This window comes from Apodemus sylvaticus, chromosome 10 (genome assembly GCF_947179515.1).
Source record: "Apodemus sylvaticus chromosome 10, mApoSyl1.1, whole genome shotgun sequence".
NCBI lineage: Eukaryota > Metazoa > Chordata > Mammalia > Rodentia > Muridae > Apodemus > Apodemus sylvaticus.
Window position 1 is genome coordinate 75,122,297 of NC_067481.1, and position 22,032 is coordinate 75,144,328.

Below are 22,032 nucleotides of genomic sequence, written 5' to 3' on the forward strand. Positions count from 1 at the left end.
CAGACCCCAGAGGTGTGTCTGTGATTTTTTGAAGGGTCGTTGTGGGGAGATGAGAAACCCGCTTACTCTGATGCAGATGGATAGGAGGGTGGTGACCCCGTGGGGCTTTGTATAATGAACGACTGATGGCGGGCTTGGTTTAAACGCTACATTCCTTCACGGCTTGCAGTTCTGCAGGCGGAAAAGCCCAAGGTGAAGAAGCAGGGACGGTTTTGTGTCTGATGAGGGCTCACTTTCTGATCTGTGGACGTGTTTTCATACGGTGAGAAGAGGGTGAAGGAACTCCCTCTCGGGGTATGCGATCTAACTTTATCCCTTGGTGTGATAAGCTCTCATGTAAGCTCTAAGCTGCTGCCTTACGGCTGTGCCTGCTTGCCGCCATCCTCCTCACCGTGATGGGCATGGACTCTAACTCTCTAAAACTGTGAGCTGTACACATTTTTTTTAATAAGTGGCCGTAGTCACCGTGTCTTCCCACAGTGAAAGGAACTAAGATGCTTGGTTCTTCTAATAAGGGAAAAGCCCCACTGTCGAGGGCACCACTCCTTTTGGCCTGATTCCTTCCCAAAGGCTCTGCCCTCATATCATCCCCTTGTGATAAGGGTCCTGAGGGGCCACAATGGTTCTGCCCATTGCAGACATCTAAGAGATGAATGTGTATGTGATGGATAATTTAATCAACTTGACCGGACTGAGATAATGCCTACAACATGACATTAGTAAGACATGCCTCTGGAGGTTCTATGAAGGTTCCCCCCCCCCAAAGGATCTAAGGATCTAATACGGAATGTGGGGACGGGCATACTCCACAATATGGTCATTTCTGGCACCGTGGTTTTCTCCAGTGCTCTCAAGGCAGCAAGTCATGGGGAGACCCTTAGAGTCTGACCACTGTGGATCTATGCAGGCTCGTCCAGCTTCGGGGAGCCTCATCTGCCCACTCACTGACTGCCCTCTGCCTTGCACAACCCACGCTTGGTCTTGGCTCCTTGGCTAGTGAGAGAGGAGATGCAGGACCCGGTGACCGGCTTCTGCTCTGGGGCTGATTCAGTGGCCAAATGCAACTGATTCTAACACAACATTAAGTGTCAAGATATTTGAATTTCATGCGAAATTTTTTTCTATTCAGATTTAGATGTATTATAGAAGCCAAGACAAAACAGAACCCTCCAGCACTGGGAGCTGCCTCTGCGAGGGCAGGGAGGCTCATGCCACCAGAATGTGGAAAATTTGAGGGGACCACAGGCATCACCAGGCAGGCCCAAGATGTACAGCCGGCCCAACAAGGTGGTGGCCTTCTCTCAGGCCTTTGTTGGGCTCTTTTCTGTTCTCTTGGGGCGAACTATGCTGGCTGACTGTTCGTGGGCGCTTAGGTCCACCTCCAGTCTGTCCAGCTGGCAGGGCTGCTACCTCCCAGTGGCCATCGCTGACTTTCCCTCCTGGACCCCTGGGACAGCCTGATCTGACGACAACCTCAGAGGTCTATTGGCCCTGCTTCCTCCATGTTATTGGAAGAGGAAATAAAGAACTGGTACAGAGGACTTGCCTGGAGCTGAGCTCCCATGTCTACCAACCGCTGGTGATCGGGGTCAACGTGTGGCTTTGGTGGGTGACAAGAAAGCACTGCTTTTCTTTATAGATGAAATAAGTATTACGAGAACACGAGAGCACGTTTGGAGCAAACTGGCACAGACAGACTCCATAGAAGAGTAACAAGTTTCCTGATGTCTCTTTTACGCCCTCTGCTGGCCGTTTGGGGGATTGTGAGCTGAGTTAGGGACGATGGGGATCTGGGCTCTGCAGTGGCACGGTCAGGGGGACCACACCATGTTTCCTTTGAGCCTAGAGGCCTTTGTGAGCTGTAAGGTTAAGGTCAGAATTTGACAGACAGCCTACTTAGAATCTATTCATCATACCTCAAAGACTGGCATCAAATTTATTATTATCTTTCGTTAAATATCTTAGGTCATTTCAGAGAACACTGCCAAAAGGGGCAGAACACGTTTTTTGCTTCCCCAGTACATTTCGTATGTGTGAAGTTACAGGTCAGGAGAGGGGACGCAGACAGGTGATACGTAAGGGAGGCTCGGCAAGGGCTCTGCAGCCCCATCTGCAGCCTTAGGTCCTCTGAGAGAACAGTCTCTACTTCCTTCCACTCGGTAAGCTTGAGACTCAATCCCACAGACAGGTTGGGTGGAGAGGAAAGGGGGTGGGGGCTCCCCAGGGACAAAGAAGACTACAGTCATACATGCACTCAACATATCATAGGAGAGCAATACCCTTGGTGGGGAGGGGCTGCTGAGCAGACCCCTGCTTGCTACGTGGTCGCCTGCCCTGCAAGCATTCTTGTCGGGACGGGGCTAGGGGTCAGTGGAACTCATCTTCACCAACCTTTCTACTGGTGGTGATGGGGGCACAGCATGAGCGGGGCTGGAGGGGTTCTTGGCAGCCCCAGCTTCCATGGAGGGAGGGATCTCTCAGGACAGAGGTTTGATTTGTGTAGGTGTCAATGTCAGGTAAAAGTATAGGATAAGCTGAAGGCCGGGGCTTGCCTCCAAGGGGCTTAGGGACACGGGGTGATGACTGAGTGGCTTCCCCAGCCATGGGGTCCTCTGTGCCAGCCCCTGGAACTTTCCCTGACAGAATCCACAGATCAAGGAAAGACCCCCAAGCAAGAAGGGTTCCGAGCAGCATCTGGTCTCTTAGGTTCTAGACCAGGCAGGTGGAGCCTGGGCGCCTTCGAGGGGCGGGGGGAGTAGGTGAGCTGTGGTGACTGGCATGCTATGTCTGCCCTTCAGTTGTTGGGGACTCAGATTCAAAGGGCTGTCCTTGGACTTCTTTTTCAGATGACTTTTGGATGAGTGAATTCTTTACGGAAGCGCCCGATCTTCTGATAAAAACAAAAAAACAAAACAAAAACAAACCCGGTTCTTCTCAACACTCAGGGGCAGAGGCGTTGCCTCGTTGTGATTAGTCACTGTGAGCAAACATCTACCACGAGCTAGATAGATGTTCAGAGGACTCCTCCTCCTCTGTCCATTCCTATGTTGTGGCTCTGAGATAGAAATAGCTTTCTTCAGCCCTCCAGGGCCAGGAGAAGGAAGCAGGATTAGTTGGAAGTGGCGGACTGTGTGTGTGGAACGGATGGTGTTGGGCCAGGACATGGTGGTCTGGTCTACCTCTTCCTTGATTCATCGTGTGACTCTCAGACATCTGTATTCCTTATGAGAACCCCATCACCCACCAGGGCCACGAAAATGGGTGCTGGAGAAGGATTCTCTGCCAGTGTGCTTGTTCCAGGGCCAGCATCTGTGAAGGCTGAGCTACAAGGCAATTGGATGTGAGGGTGAAGGTGGCTGCCCGTGACGGGCACAGGAGTGGTACGAGTACAAGGGAGCCCTCGTGTCTGAGTTTGACTCTTCCTGGATAGGGAGGCTGTAGAGGGGGCGGGACATAAAACACCTCCAGGGCTGGGGCCAGAGGAGTTGAATTCCCAGCCTGGGCCTTCAGCTCAGCTGTCAGAGCCGGGCTGCAGCAAGGGGCAGGAAGCCTTGCCACGAGTTCCTTAGTAGCTGCCGTCTGCGAAGAAGGCGGAGCCAGCAGACGGGCCGCAGTCACCTTCTGTACACGGCTGGGAGACCTCCCCGTACTCGTTGTTGTAAAACACCTTGCCTCCTTGTGCCCCTTGGGTGGGCCGCCGCCGCCTCCCCTGGGGGTCAGGGTGTCCTCTGGGAATATCCATGTGCTGGCCGGAACCTTTACAGCTGCCAAGACAGGGGGCGTGGTGTTAATGAGTAAAGTGAGCGGGCCCTGGGTCAGGGTCGGATCGAATCACTAGACGCAAGCAGAGCATGACGCAAGCCCAAAGGCTTTGTGACCAACCCAGATTTACATTAGGGACACGGCAGACCGATCTGATGTGATAGTGGCAGTTTTCCTGCCCGAAGCCTGGACCCAGGGCTGTGGAAACGCCAACTTCATCCCCTCCCCGCCCCGCAATCCTGTTTCTGTAGGCCAAGTGATCCTACTTGCCCCAGGGCAGGTGAATCTGTTGTGTCTCCTAATGGATTTTAGGAAAACCAGTGCAGTGCAGCGCCCTCTGCTGCCACTTACGTGGACGTGCAGGGTCCTTAAAGAAAAGTCCGGTTTGTCTTTGAAAATTTGATACTTGCTTCCTTAGGATTCTTACTTTCCCGCCACTTTCTTCTTACCTCACCACAAAGCGTCAAAGGCATAGACAGCCTTTCTGGCCACTGCCCATCCGGAAACAGCTGGGTCCCAAGACAGTTACCCCTGTCTTGCCCATCTCAACAAATGACATCTGTGTTCTCTCTAGCTCAAGGCAAAGCTGTGACTGTGGTCCCTGATTGTCCTCAGCCTTCATATTCAGTCCACCCAGATGTCCCCACTGACACCTGTTTACTCCCAGGCCCCTCCTCTAGGGTAAGGCTCACTGTTGACTCATAGGTAACCCTCCCCGCGTGTCTCTACACCCACTCTCACTTTCCTCTCTGGAAAGCGTTCAGGGGTATCTTTTAATGTGACATCAGGGCCTCCTCTTCCACTCCCTCCAAGGGTCGTCCATCACTCTTGGGATGAAAATCTAGCGTTGGGACTGGGGGAATGTCTCAATAGACAAAATGCTTGCCGTGCAAGGATGAGGACCAGGGTTTGAATCCCCAGCACGCATGTAAAAGCAAGAGCCAGGAGTTGTGGTGGCCAGCCTGCAATTTCCGTGCTCATGAGGGCAGAGATGGGATGCCTGGGGCCAGTTAGGTAGCCGGACTGAGTGATCTGGCAAGCTCTGGATTCAGCAAGAAATACTGCCTCAGTAAGTAAAGTAGAGAGATCAAGTAAGACACCTCATGTCAACTCTGGTTCTCATATGTGTGCACACTCGTGTGCACCTAAACACACACACACACACACACACATACACACACACACACACACACAGGATACATATGCATGCATACAATATGCATTAAAAAAGAGCCCCTAGCTTCTTACTAGAGTCTATAAGGGCTTTGAGGCTCCAGCCCTTGCCTGCTCCTCCTGATTATCCAACCTTATCTCTTATTTTCTTTAAGGTTTTTATAAAATGGCGATTTAATGTTTTTTTGTAACATATCAAGAAAACCCTGATACTGTTTTTTCATTGCTAGTAACTTTGTCTTTCTTTTTCACGTTTATATATTTGTTTAGTGCGTGCGTGAGTATGTGTGTGTGTGTGTGTGTGTGTGTGTGTGTGTGAGAGAGAGAGAGAGAGAGAGAGAGAGAGAGAGAGAGGTGGACTTTAGAGGACAACCTGTGGTTCTCTCCTTCCATGTGGGTCTTGAGGACGGATCTCAGGTCCTCAGGCCTGACAGCAAGTGCTTTAATCTACTAAGCCGTCTCTTGTCCCCAGAACATTTATTCCTTAAAACCAAATTGTTCTAATGGGAACTATCCCAGAGTTTACTCTTCTAGGTCCATCTACTTAGGTACACTTAATTTTCTTAAAGACTTTAAGTGTGTGTGCATGTGCGTGTGTGTTTAATGTATGCAGTGTGTGTGTGTGTGTGTGTTCGTCTGTCTGCCTGTCCGTCCATCTGTCTGCCTGTCTGCTTTCAGAGGTAGGAAGAGGGCATTAGAGCCCCAGAGATGGAGTTACCAGAAGTTATGAGTTGCCAGATGGGGGTGTGGGAAGAGAGCTCAGGTCTTTTGGGAAAACAGTCTGTACTTTGAACTGCTGAAGCATCTTTCTAGCCCCTGGGCAAACTTCTAATCTGTAGATTCATGTCTTCTTTTATTTATTTTTTAAAAAATGAAAGCTTGTTTTTGGCTTCTCAGTTTAAGACAGCACGGCCTGACTCACACTGGCTGCGCTCTCTTTAGGGCAGTCCCCTCCACCCCCCCCCCCCCGACTGATTCTTTCATCTCTTTATTCGGATCAATTTCATTTTCTTGGTTCCTTTCATTCTTCAGTAGACTGTTCCTGGAGTGCCCTGGTCTTCATTTTCAAGAGGATTTATCTCCCACTTACTCTCATGTTGTTACTATGCTGTATCTTCACACTGCCCACTTGTATTCTGGGCTGTTGAATTTCTGATTCTTGGTGCAGGCCTTGTTTCTTTATATATTTTATTCTCATTGGCATACTGGGCTTAATGTCATCTCTTAAGATGTATTTATTTTTATTTAATGCACGTGAGTGTTCTGCTTGCATGAATGTATGTAAAGCGTCTGTGAAGTGTCCATAGAGGTCAGAAGAGGGAGGGCATCAGTTTCTCTCCACCTACAAATGGATGGAGCAGTGATTTGCGTCTCAGAAACATTACTCACTTTCACCACACAAAGAATACAGAGAGGCACAAGATCTTTTGTGTAAGGAGTGCCCGAGCACGGCCAGGCCCAGCTCCTTCAGTAGACTCCCACTCAGGGCCTTCCCTAGGATGGCATGCTCACTATTGGGTCCTTACCTGAAGCTGCTTTCTTGTCTATGCCTGCTTTCTATCTCCTCAAACTCCTCTGAGGCCAGCACCATGCCGCTGTCTGTCTGGTTATCCTGTGGGGAGAGAACCAGCCAAGCCTGTGGACCACATCTGAGGCTTTCCTGGAGGCAGCTGCGTCCCAGCCTGGCTAGGTGTCGAGGAACCTAAGCCTTGCTGGAATTCATGGGAACTGAGTTAGGTGAGTGGTTTCTAGTCCATCAGAATTTGCAGAGACGGTCACATGTCTGACATGAAGGGAAAGACTGTGGCCTGAGCAGTAGGGGGCCGGGGCGGGGGCGGGGGGCTGTGTCTGGCCAGTGACAGGAGCGCAGTGGGCATGCACTCATTCTGAGTCCCCCTAGGAGGCAGAACTAGAATCTCAGCGCTGTTCCGAAAAGTCTTCATTGGTCCCAGAGACATAAGCTTAGGTATCTGTGGTCTGCTCAAGGCTCCCTCACAGGTGACCTCATCAGCCATCCTCCTCGGACCCCAGCTTCCTGACTGGGTCCAGGATCCAGGGCCCCTTCTGGATGGACTGAGGTCTGAAGCTATAACCATTGGTCATCAAAACTCAGGCCTAGGGGCTCAGTCTCTTCGCTTACAAACGGACACACTTGCTGAGCCTCTCTGAGCGTCACTGTTCCTTCAGCTGAGTGGAGTCCTGCAAGCTTCTTGTTCTATACACTGCAACCGCTTCCAGTGACACTTGCACCCTCTGGATTGGTGGTGCCAATCACCACCCTAGGGGCATTGGGGCCCAGGCTGACTGATGCAGTGTGAGTGCTCTCTCTCTCTCTCTCTCTCTCTCTCTCTCTCTCTCTGTGTGTGTGTGTGTGTGTGTGTGTGTCTGTCTGTCTCTGTCTCCCTGTCTCTCTCTCTCCCCTTAACATTCATATATATGCATAGATACGAATATACTTGCACATCGCAGTGTGTGTCTGGAGGTCGGAGAACAACTTGAGTGAGTCAGTTATCTCCTTCCACCAGGTGGATTCTGAGGAAAGAGCTCAGGTTGAAAGCTTATCTACGGAGCAGGCTCACTGGCTCCGAGTACCCCGCCCCCTTTAAAGAGCATGGTATCAGCCAGGTGGTGGTGGCAGCCATGGCTCAAGCCTTTAATCCCAGTACTTAGGAGGCAGAAGACAGGTGGATCTCTGCGAGTTCTAGGATAGCCAGGGCTACAGAGAAAAACTCTTGTCTCAAACAACAACAACAACAACAACAAAAGCAAAACAAAAAAAAAAACCCCAAAAACACAAAACAAAACAAAAAAACCCCACAAAAAACCTAATATCCCACCACCACCACCAAAGCCATGGTCTCTATACAGCTGGGATAAAATGATCAGGGAAGCCAGCAGCTTTGAGGTCACCTTTGAGTGACCACCAAGATGCAAAAGTACTTGGATTCAATATTTTCATGGATTTCCGCCAGGAGACGCCTTTGTGTCCATGGATCGTGGGATGACTCACAATAGACAACCAACTACCAGCCTAGATGTCGTCAACAGAGGACAGAACAGGAGAATGTGGTGTGTGGACACAGTGGGGTTTCATTCTGCCCCAGAGAAGAACAAAACACTGTCCGCAGGTGATAGAAGGAACTGGAGGATGGCTACATTAACTGAAGGGTTAGTTACATTAACTGAAATGACCAGGAAGACGGGTATAGCATGTTCTCTCATGAGGGAGCTAAAAAATGGCTGACATGGAAGTTGAGCAGCCATTAATAGAGGTTGGTTGGGAAGAGGGAGAGGAGGTGGGTGAAGGGAGGCTGGATTAATGCACCCTAGATGAATGTCTTGAAATGCTGTATCCATTAATATGTACAGTGTACACAGTAATAAAAATTAAGTAGAATGCCCTAGAAGTCTTGTTTGCTTCTCTGTTACTTGTGTTGAGGATACCTAATGCTGTCCCCCCACCTCTGACCTTTCCTTGGCCCCGTCTCAGCTGCACAGCCCTCCTCCCCTCTCCTTCCCTTACCACGGAGGCTTTGTAGGTTGTAGGGGTCATGGGCAATTCTTCAAACGTCTTCATCCTGGAGGAACCTGGAGTCTTAGTGCCTCTGGCCAGGCGCCCAGGAAAGGACACACAGTTGTAATATCTGTGGGAAGGACACAGAAGGTTCTGATGAATTCAGAACCTCCCCTACCTCTCAGGCTGTTTCTCTTCCCGATGAGAAAGGCCTTCCGGTGAGAGGCAGAATATGGGTGGGACTTGGGTCCAAGGTCTGGACTGGTCCTCAGATCCCACTTTGGTGCCCATCACACAGCTCACCTGACTTCGGCATGCCCCTCCTGCCCTGCCCTGTGCTTCCATGCCTCTCCTGCACAAGAGAACTCTGAATCTGCTGTGGCTTTGAGGTGGAAGGAGAGTGGGGCAGTCACCCCCAGACTGAGTGTGGCGTGGAACGGAGGCTGGTATGGCTTTCTCTTCAGGGCGGCCATCTTCCTGTTACTAACCACTGACTGGCATGCCCACGTATACACGCGTGTGCACAAGGGTCAGCACGCATGGTTTGTGCACAGGTTATTGTGTGCATGGTAGAAGCAGCCTGGCAACAGCCAGCTTGCTGTTCTGTCCCCAGACATGTCACTGCCCTGAGCACACAGGACAGGAGCCCTGGAGTCCCAGCCTCTCTGTCACGCTTGTGAGAACATGGACGGTACAACATATTAGAGGTGTAAGCTACCAAGGGTAGGAGAGGTTGGGTCCAAAGTTCTAGAAACAGGCCATTTCACTGCGGACTATGGCAAATGTGTATGTGGTCTGCACTGCTTTTAGTCCTTGCCATGGTCCTGGGGACACGCTATGGAGTTGAAACAGAAATCACACCCTGGGAGTATTCTTGGCCTAAACACAGTCTATTTTGTGTCTCCAAAGAGAGAGAGAGAGAGAGAGGGCCCAAAGTGGGTGCTCTCTTGAAACTTCCTCCCAGAGAATTGGAGGAAGCTGGTTGCTGTGATTTGGATTTGGCTAGAGTATATCTCCAAGGTCCATGTGCTAGAAACTTCATCCCGTATGTGGGGGCACTGAGGTAGGGCCTAGTGCATGGGAACATCACCTCAGGACTAATGAAGGTCTCTTGGGACCCTGAGATGTTGTATGAAGAGTCGTAAGGGCCTCTGGCTTCCTCTGGCTTCTGTTCTGGGAAGGGAGACTTGGAGGATATATAAGTTAGTGTGTTGGTGCTCAGCAGGTGCTAGGAGGTAAAGAGATGTACTACCATTATGTTTGGGACAGCATTGCCTGCAGGCTCAGGCAGCCTTTATTCTTCATATACTTCTGCTATCATGATGTCATCTGCCATGAAACTCCCAGAGACAAACAAAGGATAGTGCCATGGTTTTGAATCTTCACTGCTGTGAACTTAATGGACCTCTTTTCTTGATAAAGCACTCAGCCCCAGGTCTTTTGTTACAGCAACGGACTAAAATGCTCATGGGAAGAGATCTCTCACGTCACTGTAAGTTGCTTTTCCTTAAGGACTTAGAAAATATTCCACATCCAAGCTGCTGTCACCATTAGACCCAGTCCCAGACCCCGGGGGAGAGCGAGACTGACCTGGCTGCCAGGCTGTGGCAATGCATGCTGGGTGGACTACCCTCAGCGTCAGCTTCGGTGATGTGTAGAGCGGTGGTGGAGGCCTGCATGAAGCCATCCTCCTCTGAGCTCTGGGAGCTGTGCAGGGCCATGCCTCCCTCTTCCTCCTCCTGGCAGGAATGGGAGACGTTTCCAGGGTCAGAGGCTACCGCAAGCCTGTCAGGAGTCTTAATGCTGCACTCAAGACTACTGTGGTCCTGACCTCTACCATAGGGTCAGGGTGGGTTACATGCGTGACTGTGTGCTCTGAGGAATAAGTGGGGCCATGCTGGGTCCTAGCACACTTTAATGCTTATGGTGGGCCAGGCATGGAGTTTGCTAGATGCCTGCTGGATTAGCCTTGTTTAGTTCCCCTAACGGCCCTTCCAGGTCCAGGCAAGTGGGACAGGAGGGGCCTCTGCTGGGCATTCAGGTTCTAGAGCGTGAGGTACCAGCCCCGAGCTGCTACCATTAGGAAGTACCTCTGGGAAGGGAGACTTGGAGGATATATGAGTTCAGTTTTGGTGCTCAGCAGGTGCTAGGAGGTAAAGGGATATACTACCACTGTGTTTGGGATAGCATTGACTGCAGGCTCAGTGTGAACCAGCCTAGGCCTCCCTGTGGACAAAGATGGCCTCTGACTACCAGTATGGCAGCTAGAGCAGATGCTGGTGGTGTTTGCCCAGCTTCATGTTGACCGAGTTGGAGCTGTGGGAAGTGGGAGGACACGCCCATAGGCCTGAGGCCCAGAGATGTGTGACCTTTCCCTGGTAGCTGACAGGTGACCAGGACTTAGAGGAGTTTGGAAAGACAGACAAGGTGGGGACCCAGGATAAGGGCATGGGTTGTCTCAGGACAGGACAAAGACGGGGCTCACCTGCCAGCCGCCTCCCTGAAGCAGGTCCCCCAGGATCTCCACGAGGTCAGAGAAAGCAGGTCTTGCTTTAGGGTCTCCAGACCAGCAGCTCTGCATGATGTGGCGTCTGTGGGATGCAGATGGCTGTTGGTCTGTGGTCTGAGTGCACCATGACCCTCCCACCAGCCCACCCCCCCCACTCCTGTATCTCCTGGATCACTGTGGCAGTTGGGATACTTAGTGTGCCCCCCCCCCCTCCAAGGTTCATGGATGGAAGCTTGATCCCAGAGTGGTTGACCACTAGAGGTGATGGACCTTCAGACATGGTGCCCACTGCAGGGCCAAGGGGCCTTAGGAATGGACTAATGCTGGTCTCTAGGGGTAGGGTCTCCAGAGAGCAGGCTGTTTTATCTAATTCCCTTGCTTCCTGTTTGCAAAGTGTCCCTTGCATGTGCTCCCAGCATGATGCCATCTGTCATACTGCAATGCAGACAGGAGGCTGTCACCAGAGCTGAGTGACAGAGAGGGAATGCCAACTCCCAGAACTGAGCTAAACAGACATTCCTTTTCCTTATGATGTGTCCTGTGCCCAGTACGTTATAGGAATGCAAAACAGACTCAGACTTCTGTCCCTCATACTTGTTCTGTTGTCTCCACTTCAGATTTAACACTGGCCATCCCCCTGCCTGTCTCCCATCATCCTCTAGCTGTCTTCAGTCCTTCGAGTACCTCCTCAGTGTCCTCTCTTCCCCTGATCATCTGACTTTCTAGTGCTTATCAGGTGCCCCCAGGGTGTCTGTGTCCCATCTCATAATGTGACTACCATTTGTGTATCTCCTCCAAGGAGGAGGCCTGGCCTGCTTTATGGGCACTGGACTTCCAGGGGATGGCACAGCAGTGAGGTTCAGGATTGGGAGCATGCTAGTGGATGAATGGATAGGATCAGTGTTGGAATGAGACAGTGTCTACTATGTGTGTTATACCCAAGTGCTATCTCCCGCCTGCCTGCTCTCTTTCCAGGGCTTGAATTCCATCTCCTGCCCCACAACTTCATGACCCTCTTCCACTGAGTGTCTCCATGCCTGCCCTGAGGGCCTCCTCTGTGCACGGGGACTTCTCTGTCTTCCATCTCATGATCTGCACCAACCCTCTCCGTTACCCGTTACCGCACAGTTCTCTCTCAGTGCCTGGTGCCCAACAACTGAGCGGCCAGCCAGGAGACTCACATGGCAGGAGTGGCCAGCTCCGGGGCTCTCATACGTGTGCCATCCTTCAGCCGCTGACAGAACTCCTCATTGATCTGTACCCCAGGGTATGGAGAGGCCCCTGATGGAAGAGAGGGGGTGGGGTGGGTGGGGGGGAAGTCTGCCCCTTCAGCCTGGCCTGTCTTATCCCTTCCTCTTTTGTACATTGCTACCAGAGTTAGTAGGCTGTCTCTACCCAGGAGCTGGGCTAGCTCCCTCCTCTATTCCAATTCTTCATCTAATTAAAAGAGGCTGATGGGGCTGGAGAGCTATCTCAGCAGTTAAGAACACTTGCCGTGCAATCATGAGGACCAAACTTCTGATCTCAACACCTATGTGACAAGCTGGGCATTTGCCTGTAACTCTAGATTCAAGCAGGGCAGAGATAGGAGACTCACTGGGGATTGTTGGCTTCTAGAACAGCCCACAAGGGGAGGAAGAGATGGCTTGGTGGTTAAGAGCACTCACTGCTCTTCTGAAGGTCCTGAGTTCAATTCCCAGCACCCACATGGTGGCTCACACCTGCCTGACGCCGTCTTCTGGTGTGCAGATGTACACACACAGTACACATACACATAAAACACATAAATAAATCAATCTTAGGATAGCCAAGAAAATGCCAGCCCCAGGTTCTGGTCGGGTACCACGCACATCCACAGAGGCAGAGTACATTTGTGAGACTAGTTACTGAGAAGGGCATGCAGCCTCACAGAACAAAGTCCTCCTGCATCTCCTGACCACTCTGCCCATAGCTGTGGTCACTTATAACTTATGAGGATCACTGTCCTGGTGTCCTCTTGCTCCTCCCGGGCCACTTGCCTCCCTATTACTTATTTGTGGATTATGTTGCGAGAGACTGAATGCCCCAGTGCATGCTAAGCCCACTGAGCTTCTCTCTAAGCCCTCCTCATGTGACCCAGCTCCTCCCCAGTCCCTGCTGCTGCTCACCCAGCAGCCCAGGGGCCCCCGTACTATACAGAATCTTTCTGTTCCTGTTTTTAATAACTTTATCATGGCCGCTGTTTGGTGACATTTATGTTTTGTTCATTGTCTTCTTTTACCCTTTATAGGGTCAGTTTGTGTGTGGGGTTTATGTAAGCAGGTGTGACTGAATGAGAATCGCTCCCGGCAAAGGCTCATGCACTCATGTATTGGGACGCTTGGTGACCAGGGAGTGGACATATCTGAAAGGATTAGGAGGCGTGGCCTTGCTGGAGGGTGTGATGCTGAGGGTAGCCTTTGAGGTTTCAAATGCTCACACCAGGTTCCAGTCTCTTTCTCTGTCTGCTGCCTAAAGATCAGGATGTAGCTCTCAGTGACTTCTCCAGTGCCACATCTACCTTTACAGTCCTTGCTATGTTCTGTGCCATGACAATAATGGACTGTAACACTGTAAGCGAGCCCCAAATTAAATGCTTTTCTTTATAAGAGTTGCCTCAGCGGTGGTGTGTCTTCACAGCGATGGAACAGTGACTAAGACACTGCATGAGCACTGAACTTTCTTTGTGACCCGTGGTGAGTGAAGAGACTGCTCTGCTCAGCATCAAAGTGTTGCCAGGAGAGCAGGGAGCTTTGGGAGGCTGTGTTCTCTGGCCAGCTGGGCCAGGCTGGGCAGAAGCAGGTGAGCGGTGGGCTTTCTGTGATCCACCACTTGCCTCAGAAGGCCCTGGGCTAATAGATCCAGGCACAGTTGCAGTTGTGTGATCAACCTCTGGAGACAAGCGACCCCCTCTTCTCTCCCTGGCGGGCTCTTTGCTCTCTACTTACCCAATGAGAAAATCTCCCACAGCAGCACGCCGAAGGACCACACATCACTCTGCGTGGTGTACACCTTATCAAAGATGCTCTCGGGGGCCATCCATTTCAGGGGCAGTCGGGCCTGGGTGGGCAGAAAGAGATGGCCCACGGTGGAGGAGAGAGAGCTAAAGTCAGACACCAGGATACCCACAATCCTCCGTTCCCTCTGTGAAGATTGAAGGTGTCTTCCCTGTAGTTGTCCTATCTCTCTCTACCCTGCTTCCTCTCTTCCTCCCTCTCTCTTTTCCCTCTCTTCCCTCCTTCCTCCTCCCTCCCCTTCCCACTTATATCTTCTCTCTCTCCCTCCCTCCCTCCTTCCCTCCCTCTCTCTCTCCCCCTCCCTCCCTCTCTCTCTCTCTCTCTCTCTCTCACTCACACACACACACACATCTATTCTTTGTTCCCAGTTATCTTTGTTCCCCCTTCCCTACCTCCTTTCTTTTATCTCTGTCCCCTCTTTTCTGTCTCTCTCCCCCCCTCTTCCTCCTCCTTTATCTTCCCCCTCTCTCCTCTCTCCTTCTCTGCTTCCTCCCTCAAGCTCTTAATGAGGCTTCTCCGCTATCAGTCTGCCTTCACCTTGTGGTTTCATCTGAGAGCCCTTCCAGACCAGTGCCTCCAACCCAGTGTTCCCAGTCCTCTTTCTTGAAATCTTATTGGGGGGGGGTGCACATCTTCTCTCTACCTGCATTTATCTCCCACAGCTATCAGTAGCATGAAGGACACAAGCCTCCCATAGGGTGGCCACTCTGGGCCAGGTGATCATCGCATTGCCCGAACTCACTGTGATCATTTTCTCTCTCCAACAGTCTTCCGTCTTCCTGCCTCTCCCTGGCATAAGCTCTTACTCATCTCTGCTCAATCATGCAAACACCCTCCTGTGAGCCCTATCACAGCCCTGACACTGTCTGTGGACCTGTTTGTAAAGGATTATCTACAATAGGCTAATTGAGATAAGAAGTGCCAGGCCAAATGTGGGCTGTCCTAGTCCATGTATCCCAAGCTGAACAGAAGGAGACCAAGAAGAGAGAGAAGTCAGCCAGACACTGAGCAATGGAAGCCAAGCTGAGGTGAGGAGAAGCATTCATCACCGTCTCCTTCCTGACAGACAGCCTATGTGATGCTTGGTATATGCTTGGCCTCGGGAGTGGCACTATTAGGAAGTGTAGCCTTGTTGGACTAGGTGTGTCTCTCTGGGTGTGGACTTTAATACCCTTGTCCTAGTTGCCTGGAAGCCAGTATTCTGCTAGCAGCCTGCAGATGAAGATGTAGAACCCTTAGGTCCTCCAGCACCATGACTGGCTGGATGCTGTCGTGTTCCTGCCTTGATGATAATGGACCAAACCATGTAACCTGTAAGCCAGCCCCAATTAAATGTTGTCATTATAAGAGTTGCCTTTGGGCTGGAGAGATGGCTCAGTGGTTAAGAGCACTGACTGCTCTTCGGAAGGTTCTGAGTTCAAATCCCAGCAACCACATGGTGGCTCACAACCATCCATAATGAGATCTGACACCTTCTTTTAGTGTTTCTGAAGATAGCTACAGTGTACTTACATAAAATAAATAAATAAACCGTTTTTTTTTTTTAAAAGAGTTGCCTTGGTCATGGTGCCTGTTCACAGCAGTAAATCCCTAACTAAGACACCCTAAGAGCTGCACCCTCCTGTTCCGGACACTATGCCATCTATGCTATGAGTACTGCATGCTCATTCGGTCAGGTGTTACATCACAGCAATAAGACATGGAACCAGCACACTCGCTGAGCTCCTCAGAACAGTGGGTCCCCCAGCAGCTGGGCATGTATCCTGGCAGACCAAAGGTTCCTGTCACCGTGAGCCAGTGTTGCCCAGAGGACAGTTGGCCTGTGGTCTCACTCTGCCCGTCCACCCCGAGTCCCCTGCGCCGCATGACCTGTACTCACACTGCCCTTTCGGACATAGTCAGGGTCTTTGTAGATGTCCCGAGCAAGACCAAAGTCGCAGATCTTCACTATGTCGCTTTCTGACAGTAGGATGTTCCGAGCAGCCAGGTCTCTGTGAATGCACTAAGGGTGGAGACAGGGCGGTGGCAATGAGTTTAGCTTTAACCTCCAGGGTGACATCTTAGCCTAGAGATCTGAGGTCCCCTAGGTATACCCTGCATCTTGCTCATTTGGAGAGAGAAGAGTGGAGGACATAGAAAATTGGGGGCAGTGCAGCTAGTTAGGGACCCAGCCAGACTGATTTGATGGTCACTGTTTAATGTAGAGAGGTGGGGCTGAGTTTCCCCTAAAATGGGGCAGATTTGAATTGATATTAAGGCCTCTGTGGGGTAAAATTATGACTGGGCATATCTATGGCAAGGGAGGTGTACCCTTCTCCTCTGAAAAGGACCTACCTGGTAGGGTGAAGGGACCTACCTTGCGGGAAGCCAGGAACTCCATTCCCCGGGCCACCTGGAAGCTGTAGCAGACAAGGTCTTCCATGGTCAGCGGGCTCAACCACAGGTCCTCAGCTGCACAGAAGGAGGGGAGCTCAGGAGGCATCTCTGCCAGAATTCATCTTCCATCTCAGCTCCAAATTTTAACATTTGTGAACCCCACCCTGGCCAGGTCCCTGGAACTCCAGACACTATGTGCCCTCACCATACCTGTTACCTCCATGCTTACCTTCCTGGACAAGTGGGGCTCGCCGTGCACTTCCTTTGCCCATCAGGAACCTTGTGAACAGGGCCCTGTCGTTGCTTCCAGGTCTCCTCCTATCAGCCTTGGCACCTTCTACCATCGCGCGGAAGCGCCTGCGTTGCTCCGGAGACTTCTCCTGCCAAAGAAAAGTGAGGAGCTGGCCCAAGGTGACCACCCTAGCGGCACCCTGGATCTCCATCCCAGACAACCTAGTGCCCACCCATTCTCTAACTGGGCTCCTGCAACGGGCTGGGGTACCCACTTACCGCGTAGGGGTTGAACGCCTCCCGCTTGACGCGCAAGAAGTTGGAGAGGTTGCCGTATTTGCAAAACTCCACGATCACCATGAGAGGGCCTAGGGCACCACGGAGCAGAAGTCAGGCACTCAGTCGGTGATGCCAGCTGCGCAGGGGCAAGGCGCTTCTACCTCTCTGGTCTATTCTTCCTACTCTCCGCTAGGCTCCAATGTAGCGCACCCCAGGATCCACATGGCTCCTCCCACTCGTAGTGAGAGTGCCCACGCCCACTGCCCAGTCCTTTCCCCAGGGCATCTCATTTTCATACCGTTGGGCTTGGTGCACGCCCCTAGGAGGTTGACCACATTGAGGTGGTTGCCAATGTGAATTAGGATCTTGAGCTCAGACATCAGGGCACGGTGCTCGCTGGCAGTAGCGCCCTCTGGAGGAGACACAGGTTCGGTAGAGGTTTGGGTCCGATTCCCACCATTCAGGTTTCCCTTCTTGCTCAGTCTCCCCCAGAGTTCATGACACCCCCCTCGCTGCACAGAGCCTTCTGCCTGTGAGCCCCGTACCTTTCAGCATCTTCACGGCTACGGTGTCACAGCTGCTGCCTTTATTGATGCCAAAAGCTGAGGCTTCCACCACCTTCCCAAAAGCCCCGTGGCCTAGGACTCTCCCTGTGGAAGCAGGGGGCCAGTTCCAGGTGAGCTGTGCTGGGGGGGAGGGGAGGGCTGGGGAGTGAGGATGGAGAAGGGTGGACAGCAGGAGTGACCTGTCCCAAGAGCTTGGGGCAGGAGGAAAATGGAAGCCTCTTCTGCCAAACAGGAAGGGGACAGGGAGTGGAGTCTTAGAGAGGGAAAGTTGGAGAGGAGAGGAGAAGAGAGGAGAGGAGAGGCAGACAGGAAGATCCCAGCATCCTCTCCAGGCAGGTGGGACAGGTCCACCCTGCTCAGAGCAGCAGGAAATGACCTCGGGGGTGGGGGCGGGCTGGGAACTGGGAGTCCTGGCTGTGGTTCTGGGGATTCTGGCCCAGCTGGAACTGCTCAGGCCAGGTGGGGACCAGGAGGGCCATCCGGGCACAAGTTCTGAGTATGGAAGGATCTCCGTTACTTCAGCCTGCCTGACCCTGTGGCAGCTGAAGTGCTGCCAGGCAGTGAGTGCTGGGTGGGGCAAGCTGGGTGCTGGCCTCACCGAGGTGCAACCTTTCCCTGGGGAACTCCCACTGGCTGGCGTCATAGGACAGGTATTCACACTGCTCCTCCAAAGGCACCTCCCCGGGGTCCATGATGATGGACAGGTAGCCCGTCTTGATGTCTGCATGGGCAGGCTGGGGGTGGGGGTGGAGACAACTCATTGATTTGGACATACCACTGTGGCTTGGATATATTTTGCCTAGGACAAATGACCTTTGCTTCTGGGTTCTCAGTCAAGGAGAAAGGGGCAGGGCAACAGACAACTTCTGCTCCAGTTTGGAGCCAAATATGGGAGAGCAGGGAGGATTCCTAGGGCAGGAAGTTGATAGGTGAACCAGGATGGGAATCTTAAGGGTTTGCTGGGTTGAGAAGGGGGTGGGGACACAGGAAGCCCGATTCAGCACTGGAGAGAACCTCTGCCGGGGTGGGGGGGGGTGACCCTCACCCTTTTCATGTTACAGAAGATGAACAGGAGGAGGACCCAGAAGAAGACTGCGATGACGCCAGTGCCAATGAGTATCACAATCTCCATGCTGCCTTTATCTTCAGAGCCTGGGCGGGTAGACAGTGGGTACATGAGAGGGAAAATGGACGGAACAGGAAGTGCCTCTAGTGCTTGGGAACTGCTTCATAAAATGGCTGCAGGACAGCACCAATTGGGTGTGTGAGGTGGGGTTGAGCAGAGCCAGGCAGGGACGCACCTTCCACTGCCACGCTGGCAGAGGAGTTCACGCAGCCTTTGGCATTGCACACACTGCACAGGTAACGACCCGCGTCCTCCTCGCGCACGCGCTGAATGCTCAGCCTCTGATTGGAGTCTGCCAGGTCGATTCCTGCAATACAAGGTAGGATGCCGGCTCCAGCCCAGGTTGGTATAGGGACATCAGGCTTGCAGACCTCTGGTCTGTCACCTAAGACAACCTTCCCTACCCGACTCTTTCTCCAGGAGCCTTTCATCTTTGTACCACACAATACTGGGCACATGCGCTCCGGCCACCGGGCATCGCATCTCCAGAGAGTCACTCACGTTCACCAGGAGGTCGGTCAAGTTCTGCGTGAGCCGAGGAGCTTCCAGGGCTAGGGCAGGGATGGAGAAGGAACTACATGAAGGCACAGAAACCAAGAGGGTACCTCGGGATGGGGCGGTGAGGGGCTTGAAGTAGGGATAGGTGCAGTGGCGGATGCAAGGGTGGGACAGATGGCATAGCGCGGAAGGATGATCAGGGACTGAGCATGCGAAGGACTTCAACGGCTAGGCTGAGCCGCAGGGGTGCTTCTGAAGACCCAGGCTTGGGATTCGACCACCCAGGGCTGTGCTGGACTGAGTGCAAAGGTAGAGGCTAAGAAACGTGGCCCCGCCCTCTCCGGCTTGCCACGCCCACCTCACCCTGCACGGACAGGTACTTCTTGTGGCAGTGCTTGTCCTGGCTGCGCCTATCTTGCACCTCACACACGTAGTCACCCTCATCCTCGGGCGCCACTCGGGGAATATTCAAGCTGAGGGTGGCGTGGCGGGCTCCGGGCTCTGCCTCCTCTAGGTTGGCCTCTAGGGGCGTGGCAAACAGGTGCACGTTCTTGCAGTCCAGCAATAGGGGGTTCCCTTGAGCGTCGTGCAGTGTGGAGAGGTTGAGCCGGTACCAGCGCAGATGCTCATACGTGTAGTTGTCCGCCCGGCAGCTGAGGCGCACGGACTGGCCTTCTAAGGGATCCTCAGAAGGTTCTGATTCGATACTGAAGCCGTCCGGGATGGCTGAGAAGGGGAGAGGAACCCGAGTGACACTGTCTCCGTGTTTACTGCCGCAGTGTGGGTCTCTCTCGTCACCACTCAGTTCTCAATCAAGGGTGTACATAGAGGGTAGCCAGCTTTTCACGTTGTCTATAACCCACACCCAATCCCGATTCTTCCTCTCCCGATACAAGCTAATCTTATCCCCTCCTGTATTTCGTTCCCACACTCCAAGCCACAAGCAGGGAGCTGTCCACAGGCTTTCTGCCACCCAGGTCCTGGAGCTCTTATCCCCAGACCCAGGTGTGTGTGTGTGTGTGTGTGTGTGTGTGTCGGGTGGTGTTGGTGGTCCTAGTTCTCTTTTGCTACTGACCACACCCTGACCCTGGCTTCTTCTTGGAATGATTTAATTAGCTTTTGTCAGCGCCATTCTCACGATTTCCACCCTGCCCTTTCAGGTGACTTCATTCATAGTCCTGAACCCAGTCAAGGATCTCCTCCTGTGACCCCTGACTCTCTAGAGGTCACTGACCTATTTGAAAATCTGAGTATATGATGGGAGCAGGCACACACGAGCCACGGGACTCTAAACTGAGAACGGGTGCCAGTCTATAGGCTGAGAATCCCTAGCTTTATCTCTTCCATTCTATGTTGAGGTCATGTGGCGGTGTTTGTTCCATGGGCTGGGTCCTCCCATGATCACCAGAAATCCAGTGAGCTCATTCCTGGCACCCAGGCCTGCCGAGGTGAAGTGGCACTCCCTGGGGGACAGTCTGGTTACTCACTGGTCACGTAGAAGTAGATGAGTCGCTCGTCCTGGCCCACTTTGTTGAAGACCACACACTTGTACATGGCTGACACATTGGCGTCCTGGATCACCAGCTTGCTCACCGTCTACCCGGAATAGAGGCATAAAAGCTCCATTGTATACCCGGACCGTCCTCCTCTTCAAAGAGGTTATTGTGCTCACTAGTGATGGGGGAAACTGAGGCTTGTGCTGGCGATGACCAAAGTCTAGAGCATTGTCTGGAACAATGAGGCAAGGTCCTTGGCAGTAGAGAGGCAGCATCCCAGAAAAGCCAAGAAGCAATGTATAGATAGCTGCCGGCCTAGGTTGCAGCTGAAGCTGGGAAGAACCCATAGGCAAGACCAGGGGACTTGTCTGTGCCATGTCTCAGACCGTAGCTGTGTGGAAGGGTCAGAAGCCAGGATGGCAACTCGGCCTGTCTAAGCAAGGGTTAAAAGCCAGGCTGTAATGAGTCACATCAGGGCCAGCTACTTCTGAATTGTGGCTTAAGGTCAGTAGCTGGTCACTGTTCAAGTCTTTGTGATGTGCCCGCATTAGTCCGAAGGCATGTAGCATTTGTTTAAGGTCCAGCGTAGTGGAGGAGGTGCGTATACGTATGTGTATGGAGGTCTCCCAAGGTTCTAGAAAAATTCTGCTCTCAGGGACTAGGAAGTTTGAAAAGTAGGGGAGGAGAGAGGTCCATAGGCCCTGCCTATCATCTAAAGACCCCCACCCCCATCCCAAGCCGGGCACTTCCTGGCCGGGCCTGGAACAGGAAGAGGCTCTGGAGGTGTGTAGGAAAACAGGAAGTGACTGTAGGAAGTGGGTGCCTTTGTTCAGTCCCCCTCCCCCTCCTGGTCAGTAGCTCACCAGCCTTCTATGGAGACCTAGTCAGCCCCCAGCCTCATCCCCTCCCAGCCTTGGGACTTGTGGGCAGCTGGGTTCTCCTGGATCTCGGCTTCCTTGTCTGGGAAAGCCCAGCTCACGTGCAGGCAGGGGAGCTGAGGTCCAGAGATGGCCGGGAAGTCACCTGCCTGTCAGCTGTGGTCCCCAGAGCCCTGCAGGCCAGATGCAATCTCATCACAAGCAGGAGGGGCCTCATTCTCTACCCTGATTGCCACAGCTTGTCTGGACCTCGGTCTGTACCTTATTCTTCCCCTCCACAAACTCAGTCCAGCTGTCCAGGCTCTCGATGGGGTTCACAGCGTCCTGAGCGGTCACCTCCTTCCAGTCTCGGCACTGTGGCATGCCATCCCGCTGCTGCCGCCTCCGGCTGCCAGGGATGAGGAGGGACAAGGGTAGGTCAGGAATAAGGAAGGGAAGACATAATGGGGGACGGGGATAGGGTGTCACACCTTTGTTATGTCAGACGTCTCACACCACAGAGGGTAAGAGATCCCCCTTAGGTCTGGGACTAAGGACAACGAGGGGGTAGAACATTGTTATAGCCCTGCAATCCTTCCTTCGCACAGAC

The 22,032-nt window shown here is 52.6% G+C and overlaps 1 protein-coding gene across 2 annotated transcripts in view; it reads right to left on the bottom strand.

Moving 5' to 3' along the window:
- Positions 1 to 1,906: 1,906 nt before the first annotated feature.
- Flt4 (fms related receptor tyrosine kinase 4) overlaps positions 1,907 to 22,032 on the bottom strand; it is a 42,702-nt gene continuing 22,576 nt past the window's right edge. Inside the window, exons 11-30 of one of the 2 annotated variants that reach the window (XM_052195162.1) lie at positions 21,705 to 21,831; positions 20,557 to 20,665; positions 19,433 to 19,795; positions 18,976 to 19,122; positions 18,747 to 18,878; positions 18,491 to 18,597; positions 18,044 to 18,179; positions 17,425 to 17,529; positions 17,178 to 17,291; positions 16,880 to 16,968; positions 16,599 to 16,749; positions 16,350 to 16,444; positions 15,873 to 15,995; positions 13,925 to 14,036; positions 12,140 to 12,239; positions 10,935 to 11,040; positions 10,040 to 10,188; positions 8,459 to 8,579; positions 6,462 to 6,547; positions 1,907 to 3,764 (exon numbers count right to left, since the gene is read on the bottom strand). In XM_052195162.1, coding sequence (XP_052051122.1) covers positions 3,566 to 3,764; positions 6,462 to 6,547; positions 8,459 to 8,579; positions 10,040 to 10,188; positions 10,935 to 11,040; positions 12,140 to 12,239; positions 13,925 to 14,036; positions 15,873 to 15,995; positions 16,350 to 16,444; positions 16,599 to 16,749; positions 16,880 to 16,968; positions 17,178 to 17,291; positions 17,425 to 17,529; positions 18,044 to 18,179; positions 18,491 to 18,597; positions 18,747 to 18,878; positions 18,976 to 19,122; positions 19,433 to 19,795; positions 20,557 to 20,665; positions 21,705 to 21,831 — 2,671 coding nt within the window. In that variant the 3' untranslated portion in view covers positions 1,907 to 3,565. The remainder of the gene's footprint in view (positions 3,765 to 6,461; positions 6,548 to 8,458; positions 8,580 to 10,039; positions 10,189 to 10,934; positions 11,041 to 12,139; positions 12,240 to 13,924; positions 14,037 to 15,872; positions 15,996 to 16,349; positions 16,445 to 16,598; positions 16,750 to 16,879; positions 16,969 to 17,177; positions 17,292 to 17,424; positions 17,530 to 18,043; positions 18,180 to 18,490; positions 18,598 to 18,746; positions 18,879 to 18,975; positions 19,123 to 19,432; positions 19,796 to 20,556; positions 20,666 to 21,704; positions 21,832 to 22,032) is intronic. The other variant, XM_052195163.1, reaches the window with a different exon arrangement.